Source organism: Rattus norvegicus, chromosome 11 (assembly GCF_021556685.1).
Source record: "Rattus norvegicus strain SHRSP/BbbUtx chromosome 11, alternate assembly SHRSP_T2T, whole genome shotgun sequence".
Lineage (NCBI taxonomy): Eukaryota > Metazoa > Chordata > Mammalia > Rodentia > Muridae > Rattus > Rattus norvegicus.
Window position 1 is genome coordinate 27,841,521 of NC_141544.1, and position 19,794 is coordinate 27,861,314.

The 19,794-nt window shown below is 35.8% G+C and overlaps 1 protein-coding gene across 6 annotated transcripts in view; it reads right to left on the reverse strand.

The window, feature by feature from the left end:
- The window catches only part of Lipi (lipase I), a 39,455-nt gene extending 24,771 nt beyond the window's left edge, over positions 1–14,684 (reverse strand). Inside the window, exons 1-5 of one of the 6 annotated variants that reach the window (XM_087575955.1) lie at positions 14,526–14,665; positions 8,274–8,321; positions 5,142–5,452; positions 2,612–2,720; positions 1,353–1,454 (exon numbers count right to left, since the gene is read on the reverse strand). In XM_087575955.1, coding sequence (XP_087432081.1) covers positions 1,353–1,454; positions 2,612–2,720; positions 5,142–5,452; positions 8,274–8,321; positions 14,526–14,571 — 616 coding nt within the window. In that variant the 5' untranslated portion in view covers positions 14,572–14,665. 6 annotated transcript variants of the gene reach the window in all.
- Between the last annotated feature and the right edge of the window lie 5,110 nt (positions 14,685–19,794).

Consider the following 19,794-nt stretch of genomic DNA (forward strand, 5'->3'; position numbering starts at 1 on the left):
CGAGAGTAGTCTGAAGCCTCAGCATATCTCAGTTCAACATGAAAGCTAAAAAGCAAGAGGCTCCTGTTGAGACAAACCTCCCACCTATCAATGAGTAAGGATAAAGACAACAGAGCTAGGAAAAAACAACACATATTTATTATGGACTCACAAATGGTTCTTGAGGCCAGCCTGGCATATGTATATAGGTATATGCATAAGAACATAACTTTAGAGGGTTTTTTTATTGTTTTTAATGATCCGTATGTAGGTGTGTCTGTGTGGGCATGCGCATAGAACTACAGGTGTTTGTGGAGGCCAGAACTATTTGACACCCCCTGGATTTAAAATTATGGGCAGTTGTGAGCTGCCTGGTATCAGTCATGAGAACTGAACTCTGAATCCCTGCTGAGGGCAGTAAGTGATCTGACACATACAGCCATCTCAGCAGCACCCTGAGTACGTAATTTTTAAATCTAGATTGTGAAAACAAAAAGAAAGGGGATATTTGTCTACTTTTGGCTTGGCTTGCTTAACATAGCGATCCCGAGTTTCACCCATTTTCCTGAAATGTTGGGATTTCATCTTTCTTTATGGCTATATAAATTCCAATATGTTTTCATATATTCATGGACATCTAGACTGCTTATATGTTCTTACTATTGTAAGTAGCATAGCTATAAATGTGGTTATATAGCATACATTCAGAAAAACATTGAGGTGAGTTTGGTAAGTAATCAAGAGTCTCCCTGATATGAAGAGTCTTGTCAGTGCTAGAATCACCAGATCAAATCCAGAAAGGAGCTCTCTTCTCTTCTCTTCTCTTCTCTTCTCTTCTCTTCTCTTCTCTTCTCTTCTCTTCTCTTCTCTTCTCTTCTCTTCTCTTCTCTTTCTTCTCTTATCTCCTCTCCTCTGCTCTTCTCTCTCTCTCTCTCTCTCTCTCTCTCTCTCTCTCTCCTCCCACAACTTACTCATCTCATCCATTCAATCAAAAGGACCTCAAGACAGTCTCAATAATTCTAATGCATTCACTCGTCCAACATTTTATAACCAATGGCATCAAAACCCTGCTAGAGAGCTTTATAAAGAAAATTAAAATCAATAGGGAACTAATTCCCTAATTCTAGAGAATATTCCTTATCTGTGGTTCTAGTGCTGTGCTCAGTTCTAGTTGGTTTGCATTCACAGGTGGAAAGTAAACAGTAACTAAATAGCAGCATTGAGCATGGCAAGGAAGTATGTAAAGTCAGTGACTGCCACCAGAACGAAGAAGTAAACCCCAAACATTGTATCTGCAACTCTTCCTCTTCCTGGGGATCTATATTTCACATTTTGCTTTTAAACACAAACCTCAAAGATACTTATTATTTTACCTTGGGAGTCAGAGTGGATAACATCTACAAACTTTGCATCTGTATAATCTAATCTGCAATTTGATGGCTTTCCAGAAAATTTTGGTCCAGCTGGATCAAGGCCTGAAATGCAAAACATAGACTATCAATTGGGCCATATTTTACTAGCTTACATTACCTGATTTTCAATTATAAACATAAGCACTTGCAATTTTAGTTTAAACTTGTCCCAACCTACTTAAAGTTAAATGAAATTTGACAAATAGCAAATATTTTCATTATTTGAATATTTATCATCACCCTTCAAAGGCATTCCAATCACAGGAAAGATGTTTCAACAAAATATTGATATTTTAGCCAATTTATCTAAGGAGTAGGTAGACAGAGTAAGCTGTATAACTGAATATTTAATAGTAACTATGACCCCCTGTGGTGGAGAAAAAGCCTTAATAACTATCCTCTGGACCTCTCTTCAATTCACTGCCCTACCAGCCTCATCCTACATTTGTCCATAGACCCAAATCAATATATAAATAAGTGTTACTTTAACTATTACTCACCTCACACTCCTCTTATCCCTATTTTATTTAGCCTGTTTGCTGAGTGGCCCACCTATCTCTTTCTCTAAATTTTTCTGATGTAAGAAAACCTGTGTCAGTAGAAAAATAGATAAGCAAGCACTTGCAACTATATGAGTTCACCTCTCCTTTTCCTTTTATGGACTTTATTATAACAATAATATCCTGTATAACTCATTGGAATTACCATAATTATCCTATTGATATAGATATGAATAATTGCTTAATAAACATTACATAGGCAAATGATAGAAATTTATGTGAGCACCATGGGGTTGCAGCCTTTAACTATAGTTAAGTTTACCTTGTGAATCTGAGTGAACTTTAGAATCAGAATGTTTCAGACTTGAATAGCAACTCCTGATTTGTCTAGTACAAAAATGAATGCTTAAAAGAATGAAAATACCATAATGTTTATGAATATGGACTACAGAGCTAAAATTTTTAGCTAATGAAAAAATGATATTTTAACTGAATGGAACAGATCTTGCCATGTAATCTTTGACATTTTAATAAAACTACAAAATTCAATACTTGCTTTTCATGACCATCATAATCATTAAGAAAGAATTCACCATCTACAGTTACAAAGTAGTATTCAAATATAGCTTGTAGCCATGCCTGCTAGGTTTTTAAGTAGAATACACTCTAATGGAAAATGTGCTAAAAATGTAATTTAACAAAAGGAAAAGATTGTTTTACCTGTAATTCTTCCAAGTTGACCCTGAAATAGCTTTCCTACAAAGCCACAAATATGAGCCCCTAAGCTCATGCCAATGAAATGAAAATTGTCAAGAGATGCTCCATGGATCTGTAAAATGCAAAATACAATGTAATAACTTTTATTTTGGATGAGAACAAATTCCCAATATACGGACATTCTGAAATCCACTGTTGATTTTGACGTCATATATTTTTGGCACATAAGAAAGGACTTATAACTGTGAAAAGACATAGGTTAGTTCAGCTCGCACCACAAAACATCTGATCTTTATTTGTTTCCAGTAATACCATTAAACTTTACTTGAAAATTTAAAGTAAATTTAAATGTAATTGCAAGACGAAGTTTTAGTCACCCATAGTATAGAGTGAGATAAATAAAAATATCATTTAATGACTGAGACATATCATGATCAAATAGTAATAATGGGCATGATTGTGTGTTTATTTTGTGCTAAGTATATTAACATCTGCTTTATGCTTTATATTTAATATTCATGTTTGTCATATGTTATTCATATCTATCCTATTACTTAACACTAAGTCTATACTAAAATTATTAACTAAATAATATTTTGTTAAGTATTTTACTAAGAAAACAGAAGTTAAAGTTGTATACAAAGCTACATATAAAGAAAATGTATTTAAAGTCACTGAAGTCTGAATATTTCTGCCTCTGAAAATTAATATGCTGAATTTCTAAACCTTAATGTCATGGCCTCTGCTGGAAGTAGGGCACAGACAAAGTGACATCACAAATTAGGGGTATTTAAGAATGGGGATAATGTTCTGACAGAGGAGACCTAAAGAGGCTTATTTGGATCTTTTGTGATGCGACAATGCCAAGATTCAAACAATGAACCAGGAACCGCTCCTTACCAGACCCAGACTCCACCAGTCATGTCTCTCTAGGAGACATGAACGTGTTTGTATGTAAGGTCACTAAAGTGTTTGTTATACCGTTGCTCAAATGGACTAAGACCCAAGTCTAGAGCTGTTTGATTACAAAATATATGCTAGACTTCTTCTGTCTTCCCTTAAGGGTATATCAAACGCTCTAGCACAACCAATAAAAGTATAAAAGCCACTCTTACTTTTAAAGTGCTAAGCTGAAGTATATGAATTTCAGGCAGGTTCTGAAACCACAGGTTACATAGTACAGCAAAACAATGAAGGACAAGGTGTGGACATTTGGTTCACCTCAAGTAGGCAGCTTTGAGAGCTCTCTGGATCTATGTTTTCCAGCAGACTCCCGGGGAGCTACACAGTGATGGTTGAAGCTCATAAAATGGTGGCAACTTTTCACCACTATTGCAGAGCAAGACAGGGGCTTTCCCAACAAAAAAAAAGCATTTCTGTTCTTCAAATTCCTCAAAGCAATGTCTCAAAAGAGGAAGAAGTACTTCTCCAAACCACAAAGCAATAGTTACTTTTCTCCCAACTCCTGTAAATCATTTGCAAGCAAATTGCTATGATTTTTTTTCCTAAATTCTCTACTTAACTAACACTTTTCACAGTATGAGGTACCTGTTATCCTATCTTCTGACCTGGGTCACAATGTTTTTAAAATTAAAGATTTTTAAACAAATAATAAAAATTATTTTATTCACTCATTAGTACATGTCATGTGTTGACTAAGCATATACACTTTTGCATATATACAGTACCATATGTTTCTATATCAATTTAATATTCATGGAACATATAATAAAATTTCATTATTTTTAAAGTATAAACAAAGAATTTTGTAGAGAGACGAAGAGGCTGTTCACAGTGACACAGACGAGAGGCAACAAGTTTGAGTTTTGATCCCCTTCATTCTGAATCCTGATGTGTATGCTTTGATGTTATGCCTGTTCAACTTAGCATAAGTTTGGAAGTTCATTTCATCTAAAATTCAGACTTCAAAACAAAGAAGATCCCAAGAAATCAAATATGGCCTATCTTTCTCTGAAAGACTTACTGTCACCACCTGTGCTCAGAAAAGATAGGAACTACCATAAAGTGTTTACAATGCCATAAAGGTTGACCTATTAAACAATAATTATTCAAAAATAAAAGACCTATAAGAAGCCTTGAATTTAATAGGTCTATGCCAACCCTGAGCTGACCTAGTGGAAACTGAGATCCATATTCAGGGATGTCAGAATAAACTACTTCCTAGGATCTTTTCCTCCAATATTTACCAACAACAAACATATTAGCCTGATGTTAGAAAACATAACTAAAAAAAATGTACGGACATTACAGTACTGTTCACTCCTCACATAAGATCATTAATTCAGTCCAAATACAGAGTTTGAATGAGCTTTAAATTCTAATGGTTTAAAATAAAAGTTTTCTCATATTTAAAATATGAAAATGAAATAAGGGATTATCATTTAGAGTAGACAAAATATAGCTTAAGATTACTGTGTCTAAGTTAAAGTTCCAACTGATTATTTAATTTCATCGTATCACATAACAAAGTATATATCGCATCACATGTCTACCTTAAATTTTTCCTACTTACCAAAAGATTTTCAATGTACTCTCTCAAAATCTCCGCAACTTTTCTTGTATTTTTAACCGCTCTACCGTAAATAAAAGTCGTAGCGCCCTGGTTCCAGTCTACGACAATGAGATTCACATCTTCCTGTTTCAAAAAGGCCTTAGTAAACTTATGTATCCACATTGGGGTGGAACCAAGCGGCCTGTACCCATGAATAATCCAGATGGTTTTCTTCGATGGGTTGAAACGGGCATTAACTGAGTTATTAGACTCAAAGAGTGGTTCTGCACACTTAGCATTGTTCCTTGAGTACATCAGCAGATTTATCTTTACTGTGGGATAAAATAAATCTTTCAAGGAATTCATTGCATTTGACTTTGAGAATTCAAGACATGTTCTATTATTCTCTGTAATGATAAAAAATCAATCTGAACATTAGTTAGGATAGCACTGCAGTTATGCAACTGAATAGGAGAATTCTATTTCATTAGCACTGTAACATGATTTACTGAGCAACTCTAATGTTAAATCGGTCAATGGATCAGGCAAAAAGGCTTCCTGAACTAGAATTAATAAAAATAATAATGACAACTATGAAAAATTTTGATAGGTTAAAAGTCATAAACATTCTTTTATAATAAAATAAAATGGGTCTGACGTAAATCATTGTAATTACTAATCAAGTGGGAAGGGCAGCAGTAAAAGTAGATACATTGATTGTGAATTTTCACAAGCTTTAACAGAAGTGTATTTACATATTAAAAATCAACTCACCATTACCCTTATTAACACAAACAAAAATAATACAGTACCAGTTTGCTCATAAACTTAAAGCAGTATAAAATTCCTTCTATGACATATAGGACAAGCACTTGAAAGTGTGAGGCAGAAATAACCCCAGTTCAAAGGTTAGCCTCAACAAATTAGCAACACCATGAGAAGATGAATACAGGGAAAGAGGGAAGAAATCGCTGCAGTAAGATTAATGAGTGTAGATATACAAACAGACATAACAATTGCATACAGAATACAGTGAGAAAATGGGAGGCCTGAGAGCTGTGTGCCCGAGGGAGCCACTCCAGAGCACGAGCAAGTTTGAGAGGCATCCAAATCCTGAAACTCTCATCCTAAGATGGCAAGAGGTAGAATGGTTCCCTTCTTGGGTCTGCATGTTCTCGTGCCAATAGCCTCTATGATCCCCACTTCTGCCAGCTTTGTGATACTCATGTAGCCTGGTGCCCAAATTAAAGGTTCATTGTCCCCTCTAACTGCCTACAAAGCCATGTCCAGTGAATACCTGGAATGCCTTTTTATGCAAATGAAGCAGTCCCAGTGCCTTTCTACCAACCAGTAATGTGCACTCACCCCAAAAGCTTCTACCCACTCCCCAAGGTTTATGTAATCCTTTTCACCACCAATAAATGAAAGCCATTTCATTGAAAACCTCTCTGAGCTTTTATCTGTCCACACTGAGCCAACATCCTGGGAAACGACTACCCTGCCGCACAAGTAAGCTTTCTTTCTTCCATTCTGAGCATGTCTGCCATGGTGCCTGAATAGCCAAGAGCAAAAGCAGAACCAGGCCAACAATAAAATATGGTTTGGAAGTTTTATATGTATGTGTGCAGTGGGTATACATTAGACAAAGTTATTAAAATTATTTCACAATATCTGAATTAAAATAAGTAATTATATTTTTTTTCTTTTTTTCGGAGCTGGGGACCGAACCCAGGGCCTTGTGCTCGCTAGGCAAGCGCTCTACCACTGAGCTAAATCCCCAACCCCAATAAGTAATTATATTAATACTGAAGGTGTTAATCACAAGTTTTTGTATAATGGCACAAAATATAAAATACCTTTATCTATCTATTGTCATTTATCATCTACCTATGTATCCACCTATTCATCTACCCATCCTAGAAGAATAAAGGCCAGAAAGAGAAATAACTACAAATGCTCAGTATCAGTGGTCATTGTGGGCAGTAAATAATGGCTGCTTTATATTATGTTTTTGTTGTTTTCCAGAATTATGAATTATTGAGTAAGCATGGGCATAAAATACTTTTATGAGTGCATTGCTTTGTGCTACGTCTAGAGCATTAATTTAGTAAGACTATTTAGGAAATAAAACGTTCAGTACTTGTCAAATATTTATAAAAGCATTAGTAAATATCTCAGTGATTTAAAATTTAAAGATTGATCACAGGGAAATAAAAGGCAAGAACTAACAGATATTATTCTAATATTGTACATAATATACAATGCTTACAATAATTCTAATTTTGAAGGTACAGATGCATTCGTGCTCTACTTTCTTAGAGGAAAGAAGCTAGTTAGGGAGCTATAACTCTTGCACAATATTCCCAGGTTGACAATGAAGATGTAATTAAAAGAGCTTTGATCCTGCATATGTAATAAGTATCAGAGAAAAAGGAAGAAGCAAGGAACAAATTGATCCATGGAACTTGCTCTGCTGAGTTCATATTTTATGAACCATACACATTTACCTCATACATCTCCAGGTCTGGACAAGTGTGAAATATAACCACATCATCCAAACTGCTTTGTTACAAGATTTGATAGATTTTTTTGGCCTGGTCTTACAGGGAGTAATGAGAAACTAAATAGCAAGATCCCTCTGATACAAGTAAGAGGGAAGCGCCTACATTCAAATAGTCGGCAGAAAGATGTCCTATCTATTAGCAGTCACAGCACTAACTACTGATTTTCTACACTGCTGTCACTCAGAGTAGAAGAAAAATGTCATTTCAAAAGAAAGAAGAGGAAGCTATTGAGACAAATTTTATGTTATTAAAAAAATGGGATCAGACCAAGAACAGGACAATTAAAACTCTGATTAAGGAAAATATACAGCTGCATGGTAAACATTTGAATTATAAAATCATATGAAATGTGAAATCTCTCCCTGCAGGAATACATGGAAGAAGGTGGAATTACGACTATGAAGAGAGTGAAGCTAATGTTTGAGACAAACAGTGAATGATAAAGCCTGATGCTGCTCAGTAAGGGGTGTCACTTGTTGGAAGAAGACAGTAGGGCCGCTTCATCAGCTCAGGACATCTTTGGATGGCATTGTTTGCAAACTCAACAAACTCACCACAACGTAAGGAGCAACCACTCAATTGGACTCACCGGGATTTTTAGACCCTCCATTGCTTTTCGATGGAAAATTTAAATACCCTAGAAATGTGAATACAGAATATTCTGATTACAAACAGAATAATAGTAACTTCAATTTTTCTCCTTTTCAAACAACTCATCAAAGAGACTGAAGTGTAGAGAATGAGACATTCATCAGAAATACTTGGAGACTCATAATCTTTTGCCTTTCCTAAAAGATACTATTCACAAATGGTTACATTACACTTATTGCTATGTGATGTGTGTGTTTGTGCACACGCACACATGTGATCTGCATCAATGATTGGGCATAAGAAACCATATAGAAACAGCAGGTGTCTGTCTCTGTTACTCTCAACTTGACTTCCATGAGACAGGATATCTCACTAACCCAAAAGCTAGATTTCTTTTCTCCTTTTTTATTGGTTATTTTATTTATTTACGTTTCAAATGTTACCCTCCTTCCCAGTTTCCTTTCCACAAGCCCCCCTAACCTTTCCACCCTCTCCCTGCTTCTGTGCGGGTACTGCCCCACCTGCCCACCCACTCCCACCTCAGCGCCCTACCATTCACCTACACTGAGGCATCATCACTGAGCCTCCGCAGGACCAAGGGGATTCCCCTCCCATTGATGCCATATAGGTGGACCGATTCAGATACAGAAGGAAATGGGGGCTAAGTGCAGAGGGTCAGAAATTTGAAAAGAAGTGTGTAGTAACAGTGGCGGGGAGGAGGAACTAGGGGTAGCCACTAGAAAGCCCCAGATGCCAGGGACCCAAGAGATTCTCGGGAGCCAACAGAGAAGACATTAGCTGAAATAGCCAACAAAGGGCAGAGAGAACCTGAAGAGAGCATATCCAGTGGATAGGCACTGCCCCTGGTTGCGGGATGGGGCCACTCAATCCCCTCAAAAATAATAATCCATAATTCCTCCTGTCAAAAGGAAATGCAGGGTCAAAAAGTGGAACAGAGTCTGAAGGAAAGGCCATCCAGAGACTACCCCACCTAGGGATCCATCCAATCTGCAGACATCAAATGTAGGCACTGTAATTGATGCCAAGAAGTACTTGCTGACAGGAGCTATACCCTGAGAGGCTCTGCCAGAGCCTGACCAATACGGAAGCAGATACTTGCTTCTTGCTGAGCATGGGGACCCCAGTGGAGGAGTTAGTGGAAGGACTGAAGGAGCTGAAGAAGTTTGCAACCCAATAGGAAGAACAACACTATCAACCAACCAGATGCCCCAAAGCTCCCAGGGACTAAACCACCAAAAACTAGGTTTTTAACTAAATTGACAGTGAAGGAAACCTACTTGTCTCTGGACCTTATTGCTGGTGCTATAGTCACTCATAGTTTTGCCCATCTTTTTCATGAATATTGGGGATTCAAGCTCGGGTCCTCATGCTTTCAATGTGAAGCCTGATGCTATTCTTATGTAAAAAATATTAGATTCATAGAGACATGATTCATAGAAATTCATCTGAAATACTGGGAGTGGCTGTGAAAACAGTGATTTTTTTTTTAACGTTAAATGTTAGAAAGCTGAATGACACAGAACGTTAACAACACAATTCACCCATATACTGCTTCACATTCAACTTTTACTCATAGAAAGAATGTAGATGAGGTGTAGGAAATAAACACAGCCTCAACTGGAGGGAGGACAAGATTCCCATTCTTATCTCTAAAAATACAATACTTTAAATCACTGGAGGAGTGGGGTTAGGAGAAGAAAAGAGTTCTCATGCAAGGCTAGGTAATGTGGTTTCCAAAATCCCAATGCTAAATATGGCATAGCTCCTTGTGAGCTATTGTCTCAGGAGGCCCCAGAAAATCCCAGAATAACAGAGGATCTGTTGGTTGTCCAACAGATCTAGTTGATGTGATATTGTTGTAAAAGACAACATAGCCTGGCGGTGGAAGATACAGAGAAATTAACCTAGTTCTGTGGAAATTTCCTTGTGAGTAGTTCACTTTTGTAGTGCCAGGCAGGCTTTTCAGCTGTTTGCAAAGAGGCATCAACATTTTGTACTCCACTGCGAACCCTCTGGACACCAATACCCATTCACCAGGAAAAATGCACTCACTTTCTGCAACTGTGGCACAGTTGTTATGACAGTAAATACCTTCTCTCTCTGAATGGATCTGGTGCTCTGTCCAAAATAAGGAACTTATGCTTGGCAATATAAAACACATCCAAAACTCCATGAGCAAAGAGACCTTAGACCCAATAGGGGATCTTACTACCGTTGTTTGGCTAAAAGGGCAGGCTGTCTTATAAATACATGTGTTTATGTCTATAAGGTAAAGCTACTTTTAACCTCAATCAAAGAAGGCTTCTCTTTACAACAAATGGTGACAAATATCAGGGTGCATTGTAGTTCACAGTACTTAGAAAAGTGATGCTTGGTCCTAATCAGGACATTTATGTCATCTCCTCAATACTCAGGAAATATGAAGGGAAAGGGAATGGAAAAATGTAAGACCATCAATCATGGTTAGACCATACCATTCCCCACTGAATGATGCCTGGATAGCAGCAGACATTTCCTTCACTCTATACACACTGAGGAGCTGACCAGGCTCTGTGGGATAGCTACAAACATTTCATGAAAGAAAAATAAATGATTTTACTTTATCTAATGACATTGGATCGTAAATTAATACCAAAACAATATGCCATTATATACTCATTAAAAAGTTAAAATAATCTAGAAGGGATTAAGATTAGAAGAAAAAGTATTAAAATCTATAAAACTAGCAGGAAAGGTATTACTGAGGACATAAAACTATTAAAATTACTTATATTGTGGAAGAAATTGGAAAAATAATGTGGTACTTTGGAAACAGGTTGATAAATTCTTACAGTGAAAATATGTACCTTACCAAACCATAGCAGTTTATATCTAGATGTCAACCATTGACAACTAAGAACTTCATAAAAGCATGTACAAGTTCACATAGCATGTTTTCCATGCATGTCTTACTCTTGAAGGAACATATACATCAATCAGGAAACACATGAACAGTTGCGTTCTTACAGTCTGTATAGCTTATTACTTCCCAAGTACTAAATAATAATAGTAAACTATTACTGCATAGACAAACGATCAATTGTTAAAAATATGTCAAGTAGAAGACATAGAAAAAAACCAGGAAAATGAAAAAATTTACATGAAATTCTAGAAAAGGGATATTTAATCTAGAATATCAGAAAATAGACTTGTGTTACACGCAATCAGAAGTAGGAAAGAAATTAATTGCAAAGGGTATAGGACAATTGGAGAATAAGAAATCTATGATTTCGTGTATCTTAAAAAATATAGTACATATAATTGTCAACATGTGTCAATGTGTTCAGCTAAATCTATAAATTTCGCCGCCTTAAGTATACTTTAATAAAGTAAATTTTCCGAGGATGCAGGATGGTGATGATCTAAGAATTTGCAAAGGATACAGCTGTATGTACGCATGTATATTTATTTTAGACAAGAGTCTCAGTTATTTCCCTAGGATGGTCGTGAACTCCTAATCTCAGTGCTTATTCAACCGCAACCTCCTGAATGCTGGGATTACAGGTATACACCATGATGTTAGCTTCACGTCATTGTAAAACTCTAAAATAGCTAACCCTAATGTCAAACATAAACCTACATGCACACACACACGAGCTACATAAAATGTAGATGACTTATTACTCCGTTAACAACCTAAATTTAAAATTGTTAGATAATCTGCTCAAAAAATACCATACAACAAGACCAAGAGAACATAATTTTAATTAATACTCTCTCACATATGAAAATAGAAGTATGGCTTATTAAAATGATGAAATCTTAGTAGTAATTATCCTATTAAAAGAAAGGATAAAGTCATCTGTCACAGGATGAATTGTTTTTACAAAGCATGAGTATGAGTCATTATTTTTTTTATAGCGTCTGACATTTAGCTCTAGTTTAAAAATAAGGGGATAGGAACTAAAATATTAAGTACATTTTGAATAAACTGGCATATGAAATAAATGGTTTGCCTTACATAAGCAATGGAAATTATGAACTATAATTTTTAAGAAGCAAGAAGCAAATAAATAATTCAATTAATATTTCCATAAATTACATTTACACTTCCTAGTTCTTCGTTATTTTCCTTCGTAAGCTTTTTCCTACACTAATTGAACTTTGGGATTTTGGTTTTGAATTTCATGGGGAAGGGGATTTTGTTTGTTACATTCAGTATTTTGTCTCTTTGACTAGAGAACGATGTAGGTTCTTTATCCCACGATACTTTGAGGCCTCAATAGGCCTATGCCTAGAAATGGGCCTCATGCAGAACTTGTGACCCAAGCAGATACTTCAGGATCAGTAACAGGCTAAGTGGCTTTATTCTTTCAGGACCTCAAGTTAAAAGGAATTTATCCAGTAACAACTTTTAAAATGCTTGGATTCAGTGACAGGAGATCATAAATTAGTTTAAGCTAATTTAAAAATAGATGAAGGCTGAATAGGAAAAGAAGGACACAGGGAAGAATTATAAAAATACTGGGAAAAAAAGACAAGAAATAAAAATATATACTCTTATAAAACAAATACTGAAAGGAAAAAACATTCTACAAAAGAATAGAGAAGATTTGGTTAAAATAAAAAATGTCAATATTTTGTGATATTTGAAAATTAAAACTAATTCAATAGGATTCTTGAATAAAACTTTGTGAACAGATCTGCAATGCTCTCTTTTCACTGAATCTAAAACTGAGTTCATGTCAGAGAGCAGAGCTAAAAACATACAACATTGGTTCACAAAATTTTAACTATTTATTATCTAGCCCTTTAGAAAGATATGTTCCTCTTCTTGCTACAAGAATAACTGCATCAACAAATCTGAAACTTTAGTAGTTAGCAGCTACAATAAGAATATACTTCATATAGTTTGAGTAAATATGTAAATAAATATCTTTATACAATCTGTTCAGCTACCTTTCGGCTTGCCTTATATTCCATAAATTAAATACTTTTTAAACATTTTACTGGTTTTATTTTAATTTTGCTATTTTATTGTAGTCATCGTCATGAATGACCTAAACTTTCAACAGAAACAAAATATATTTCCCAATTATAACTCCACTTTTCCTGTTGAAAACTTAGGAAACTGAATAATCCTAGTCAAAATCCTAACCAAAATCTTTGAACCTGGACCGGAAATGTGCAAACTATGCTATCGAAGTAACAATGGACTATCCTATCAGAAAAGAAGTAAGGCTGCTGGTGTAGAGTTCAAGATTCTCTAGCTTTTCAGTCAAGATTCTGATACCGTGTATCATAAATCTAAAATATTTATTTTCAAAGAAAACCTCAATGAGTAAAATGTACCATATAAGCTATGTACTATTGCCCGGAATACCTATCTATTTGAGTATGAAGCTTAGACATCTCCAAAATTGAGGAGTAATCCAAATAGCCAACTTGAAAGCAAAAGCATTAATTTCTACTTGGCAAATCATGTTTTTTCGAGCGCATAGTCACAAATTTATAAAAGATATAGAAGATGTAAAAGCCTAGTCATTCACAAAATTCCACCAGAGAGCGATACATCTTGGCTTGTGAATTTGCTACTGTTTGCATTTACATAAAGTAGAATGGCTTGTTCAACCGTAACCAACAACTCACTCTCCTTCACGCTGGAACAAGACGTTCACCCATAAAGTAGAAAGTTGCATTGCTAACATTAGTAGGCTTCATCACCATCGTCAGCCAGCAGAAGAATCACAGTTCCTGCCCACTACCATTAGACACTTTGGGACATTTATTATGTGAAATGAGAAAAAAAGAAGTTCTCCTGCATTGATAACTGGTTCAACTGAAAAATTACCTACTCAATAATTTTCTTCAAATGTCAGACTTTTTAGACAAGTGAAATGGAAGAGTGTTATATAGTAAGTTATGATTTTCAGACACTGAACTCAAGCCTTACTCCTTAATTCCATTTTTTTCTTGAATGTTTCTACTTAGTCCTGTTTGCCTATTTGTTTTCAAGTTATTTATTTTCTGATAAATAAATACATCATAAAGTTCCTAGTTAGCAAACACACACACACACACACACACACACACACACACACACACACACATACCTTCATAATAGCAATCTTGTCTGGTATAAATACCATAATCATAGCAATTTTTCGTAGTATGGTGGCATAAGATAATACAAACCATATTAATTATTTTACAGGCATTTTTAATGATAAATTATTAATAAACATCTTACCAAATCTTACCCAGCATATCCAACACAGAAAAGTGTATATTCTCATTTGGAATCAGAAACTGTAAAAGAAACACTAGGTTTCACCAAAAACTTCCGTAATTCGTTAAGGTCCTTGTGTGATAGGATTGTCTCCCTCCAGCAAGCTTCCCTGTAAAAATGACTCTTGCTCCTCCCCTGGCTGAAGAGGGTGAGGGAGTCTGTCATCTCCCACTGGCTTGTGTTATGAGAGCGTGTCTAAGCCAAAGACTCTGTAATAACTTGCAAATGTGCAGCTACACAAATAAGATTTGAGAGAAAGGGAAACCTAATTGTAGATGTCTCCGTTCCTTAACCTCAGAATTTTAGAAGTGGCATGGGAGGATATGTTTATGGAAAGCATAGAAAAAATAAATATGTTACTAGAAATCCCAGAAATGAAAGGAGTCAGAGTAAGTTGTGTTTCATGTTCATTTTGATTATAAACTGAGTTCTCCACAGACCTAAAATCAATAACAAGATCTACACCCATGAAGCTGCCTAGGTCTTACGTATATGTCATTATCCTTCCCAAACACAGGGGCTATTTTAGATCTCTCAGACACTGAGCCACCAGCCAGGCAGCATACGCTTGCCAGCACAAGACCCTCAACACATATACAGCAGAGGACTGCCTGATCTGGCCTCAGTGAGAGAAGAGGCACCTAACCCTGGAGAGACTTGAGGCCCCAGGGAGGGAGGGGGCCATGTAGGGTTGGGTGGGGACAACTTCTTGGAGACAGAGTAGAAGGAATGAGATGAGAACCTGGAGGGGATAATGTCTGAACTATAAAAATAGGTTAAATATAATTTTTAAAAAAACTTTTTATTCTAGCTTGTCCTTTGGGGCTAAAGTTTGATATGGAAAAAATGTTTTTGGTTTTAATATAAAAACCATTTAAAAGCATTACTAGTTTTCTCTTTGATAGTTTATTTAGTTTTTCTCCTATTTTCTTTCCTAGAAAGAAAGTTGAGACAGCAAGAAAAAGCAATAATCATTCATACACAGAGCCCAAGTTCAAAACAAAACTTTTTTTTTAAAGAAAATATGTATCTTGAAAATGTTTCAATGATACTATAAATCTGGAAGGTTTTATTTACAACAGAGGTCAGGAGAAATGGTTTAGAAACCTCCAGACCTGAGATACTTATTTTGAAATCAAGACATGTAACTGCTGGTAAACACTCATTAATTTGAAGTGTTTGACCTTTTTGAGTTTTATTGAGGCTGTGTTTTAAAGAATGTAAACAAATGTAGACACCTCCACCACACTCAGTTGTTAATAACTGCAAATCTCTAAATGAAAACTGCATATCCATGTTATGTGAGAAGGGAAAAATACAGTGAAAAACATGTAAAATGCGGTTTTAATGAGATGATACTTAATAGAATAGGAGAAAAAAACTTTCAAAAGACATAATTTACTTTTCTCTGGTTTTTTTTTTTTGGTAAAATGAAACTATCTTAGTATTTGTATTGACATCATTCTCACCCACTCATATGAATGTGGAGTTTAAGCTAATACAGTCTTTAACAGCGTTTCAGAACATAAAATGACATTCCTTCATTATCATACATTTTACTTGCTTTCAATATGAGAATATTTGGTTATTAATGCCTAATAGAATATAAGTGGAAGATAATGTAATGTAAAATATACTAATGTTTTTAGCATTCTGGGTGTTTATTTAATTCTTATTCAAAAATACAATATGAGAGTAAGTATTTTTAAAATACTTATGTGAACAAAGTAAATAATGTCACAAAGGAGATTATGCTGGTGATGAAAATTACAAACATAGGGTTGATGGAGTTCTGTTCATCAGCCGTGTTGCTGAGCACTTGAACACTAATTATAAGAGCTAAGCAATATTTACTTAGTAGGTCAGTTTTCAGAATTTATTTTGGGATTAAACTTTTATTTAATTTATATTATTTCTGGTAAAAATATTTAATAAAGTCTGAGGATTGTGACTCTGTTAGTAGATTCATGAGGTGGTGTTAGTAGAGTCTGTACTGCTCCAGACTCTAGATTCAATGTCTAATAGCACTAAATGAGTTGTAAACCTTGCCATCAGGAGGAGGAAAGAACAGAGGACTGTCAAGGTCAACCATGGCTACTTGGCAAGTTTGAGGCCAGACATTGACAGCACCCTGTTAAAAACATAAGATCTCAAAAATGTTTACCTCTGAGTCAGCAATTAGACATCCGAAGGACATTGCTACAGAACTGCAAGTTTCTTCCATGTCCTAATAAAATAAAAGGCACAGGAAAGTGCAAACAAAAGAATTCATCTCAAAACCATTACCATGACCCAAAATGGAAAATATAAACGTCTAACAGGACATAATTTCTCTAATTGTGTAGATCATGAAGATTAATAATACACACGTGTCATTATTTCTAGTTTTAGAAAGTATCCATTACCAAGTTCTTCCATTCATTAATTCATTCATATGTTTATTCATTTATACAACTTTTAGTAAGCACCTCCTGAGATCCATAGACTTAGTTTTTTTGATACACCATGGAGATGCTCATATTTTTCAGGAGATGTCATTTCAACAGGTGTAAGTTATGCAGTCACAAATGTGTCAGGGTCTGCCTTGGATGCTTGTATTTACTTATGCAGCACTAGTTCAAAGTAAAGAGGGGTTGAAAACTATAACTAGAGAATAATGCTTTTACCTATGTGGAGCAGCCAGTGATTCTAGATTGCACTGTAGAGGAAATTGCAGCAGAATACACTTTCTGGGGTGAGCTACTGAAGTGAAATTAGAAATCTGCACATCTACCTATGTAACTAGTTGTCTGTTTGTCAACTCTGGGTTTGTATATGCACACAAAACCATATCCATCCACGTGTATAATTTATACTTTGGTACATCCGTGAAAGGAGTATAAAGCATTCTGATAAAAACAGTCTAATTCTTTATGGAGTATTGCACATGCTCCCACTAAAGCTGTATATGTGAGAAGTGGGCTAGTAAACACTGAAAGCAAAAATACTTTTTAGCATTTGGTACAGTTGTGCATTCAATATGAATTAGAAAATACAATGTACTTAAATCAAAAGTTACCTGTTGAGATCAAATTCTAAGTAAATAGCCAACCATATGAGCTGCATTTCAAAACAATGAATAAGAAATCTAAATAACAATGGTCTTGGATGTATTTAAAGCCAAAAGAGCATAGCATAGCATAGCATAGCATAGCATAGCATAGCATAGCATAGCATAGCATAGCATAGCATAGCATACCGTAACACTAAGACAATTCACAAATACATAAAAAGAATAGAATACATTTCATATAACAATATAGTACAACCTTTAACTATTGGGAAACACAAAGTTGTAAAACATTTGCAATTATATGCAAGCACTGAATATATATAAATGTTACAGAGAAAAGATCTTGGTTTGGACTATATTTTTTAAACAATTAAGTACAAATATGTACGAGATGTACACAGTGGAGGAAGTTTTGAATGTTCATTCATTTGAACAACATGCATTGGCCGTCCATCCTGTACTTACTTCTTACTACATTGCACTTGTTTGGATGATGAAGCAAAGAGAGACAATATCCATAGACTTGAGAAGTGGTAAGAAAGGGTAATCAAACATGGCTACTAAAACTACTGATACCTGCATAGTCTACATAAACAAGTCTCTCCCAGTATCCAGATTGCTATTATTGACTTTTTTCCCAGTCTATGGAATATGCTGTTTCCATGGAGTCATACACCATCTCTGGCTCTTACAATTCTTTCCTCCTCTTCTCCTCATAGAGCCTCGAGTGGATGGGCTTTTGGAGACATCCAGTTTAGAACTGGCTGCTGTCAAGTCTCTTATTCTCTGCACACTGCCCAGGTATGAATATCTGTTAATTCCTATCTTCTACCAAAGCAAGGGCTTCTCTGATGAGGACTGAATGAGGCGCTGAACAATGGGTATAGCAACACACCCGCCATTTTGAGTCATTTTATTTCTATGCTACATTAGTAAAATAAAAGTAATATGTCTCCCCATAGGTCCATGGGCTATATAGTCTTGAATTCTTGGCCACTTTAAGAGTATCAAATATGAGTCCCATTTCATGAGGTGGTCCTTAATTACAATCAAATAGTGGTTGGTTGCTCCAATAGCATTGATGCCATTATTGCACCAGTATATCTTGTGGGCAGTTCATTACTGTAGGCCACAGGTTTGTAGGTGCTCTGGTGGTCTAAAGAGTAACTGTGAATGCTGCTCCGCTGCTCCGAAGAGGTGAAGCTTTTAGCTGGGTGGCAGCTAAACTTCACGTTTGGTGATATAAATGTCTTCCGCAATAGGACCTTAACATCCCGCTGTGGTGAGAAATCAGTAAACTTGGTAAAAGCTTTCGATTTTGTGTGTGTGGGGTGGGCTGGGGGTGGGGATGTGGAGACCCCTTTGCTCAATGACTCCAAAACCTGCACTCCATCCCTGCACCTGGGGGTTTTACTTGGTGACATAAGATGTCTAGGTGAAGCATTATCTCATCTATTAATTGGTGACAATGTAAATTTGTTTCACATACGTGAAATAGTAAGATTAGTAGGGTTCTACAGTAGTAGGTTTCCATATGGTTTTCAAATGGCCTTCGTTGTTAGTAACCCCTCCAATAGCCCCTCCTTTACCTTCTCTCTTGCCTTGCCTGATTTAACACTCCTATTTTGGTTTTTCCTGTATCTCTCCATAACACTACATTCTATTCCTTGTAAAATCCTTTCTTCTTCTCTGTTCCTTTACTACATTACTTGATTATTCAAGTTGTAACATGTGTATTGATAGCTTGAAAGGTAACATCCCTATACAAACACACAATGCGTAATTTGCCTTTTGTGTATGGATTACCACACTGAGGATGATCGCCTCTAGTTACATCTATTTACCTGAAATTTCCCTAGTTTCATTTTTGACAGCTGAATAATATGCCATTGGGTAGATATGTCACATTTTTGTTATTCATTCATCAATTTATAGACATCTAGACTTTTTCTAATTTCTGTTTATGATGAATAGAGCAGCAACAAATATGGATGACTCTCTAGTAGGATGTAGAATCCTTTGGGTATATGTTGAAGAGTCATATAGCTGGATCTTGAGGTAGATCTTTCTAAGGAACCAACACAGCAATTTCCATAGTGGCTGGACCAGTTTCTACTCCCACAAGCAGTGGATAAGTGTTCTTCTTTATCCACAACTTTGCTAACAGGTTTTGGTATT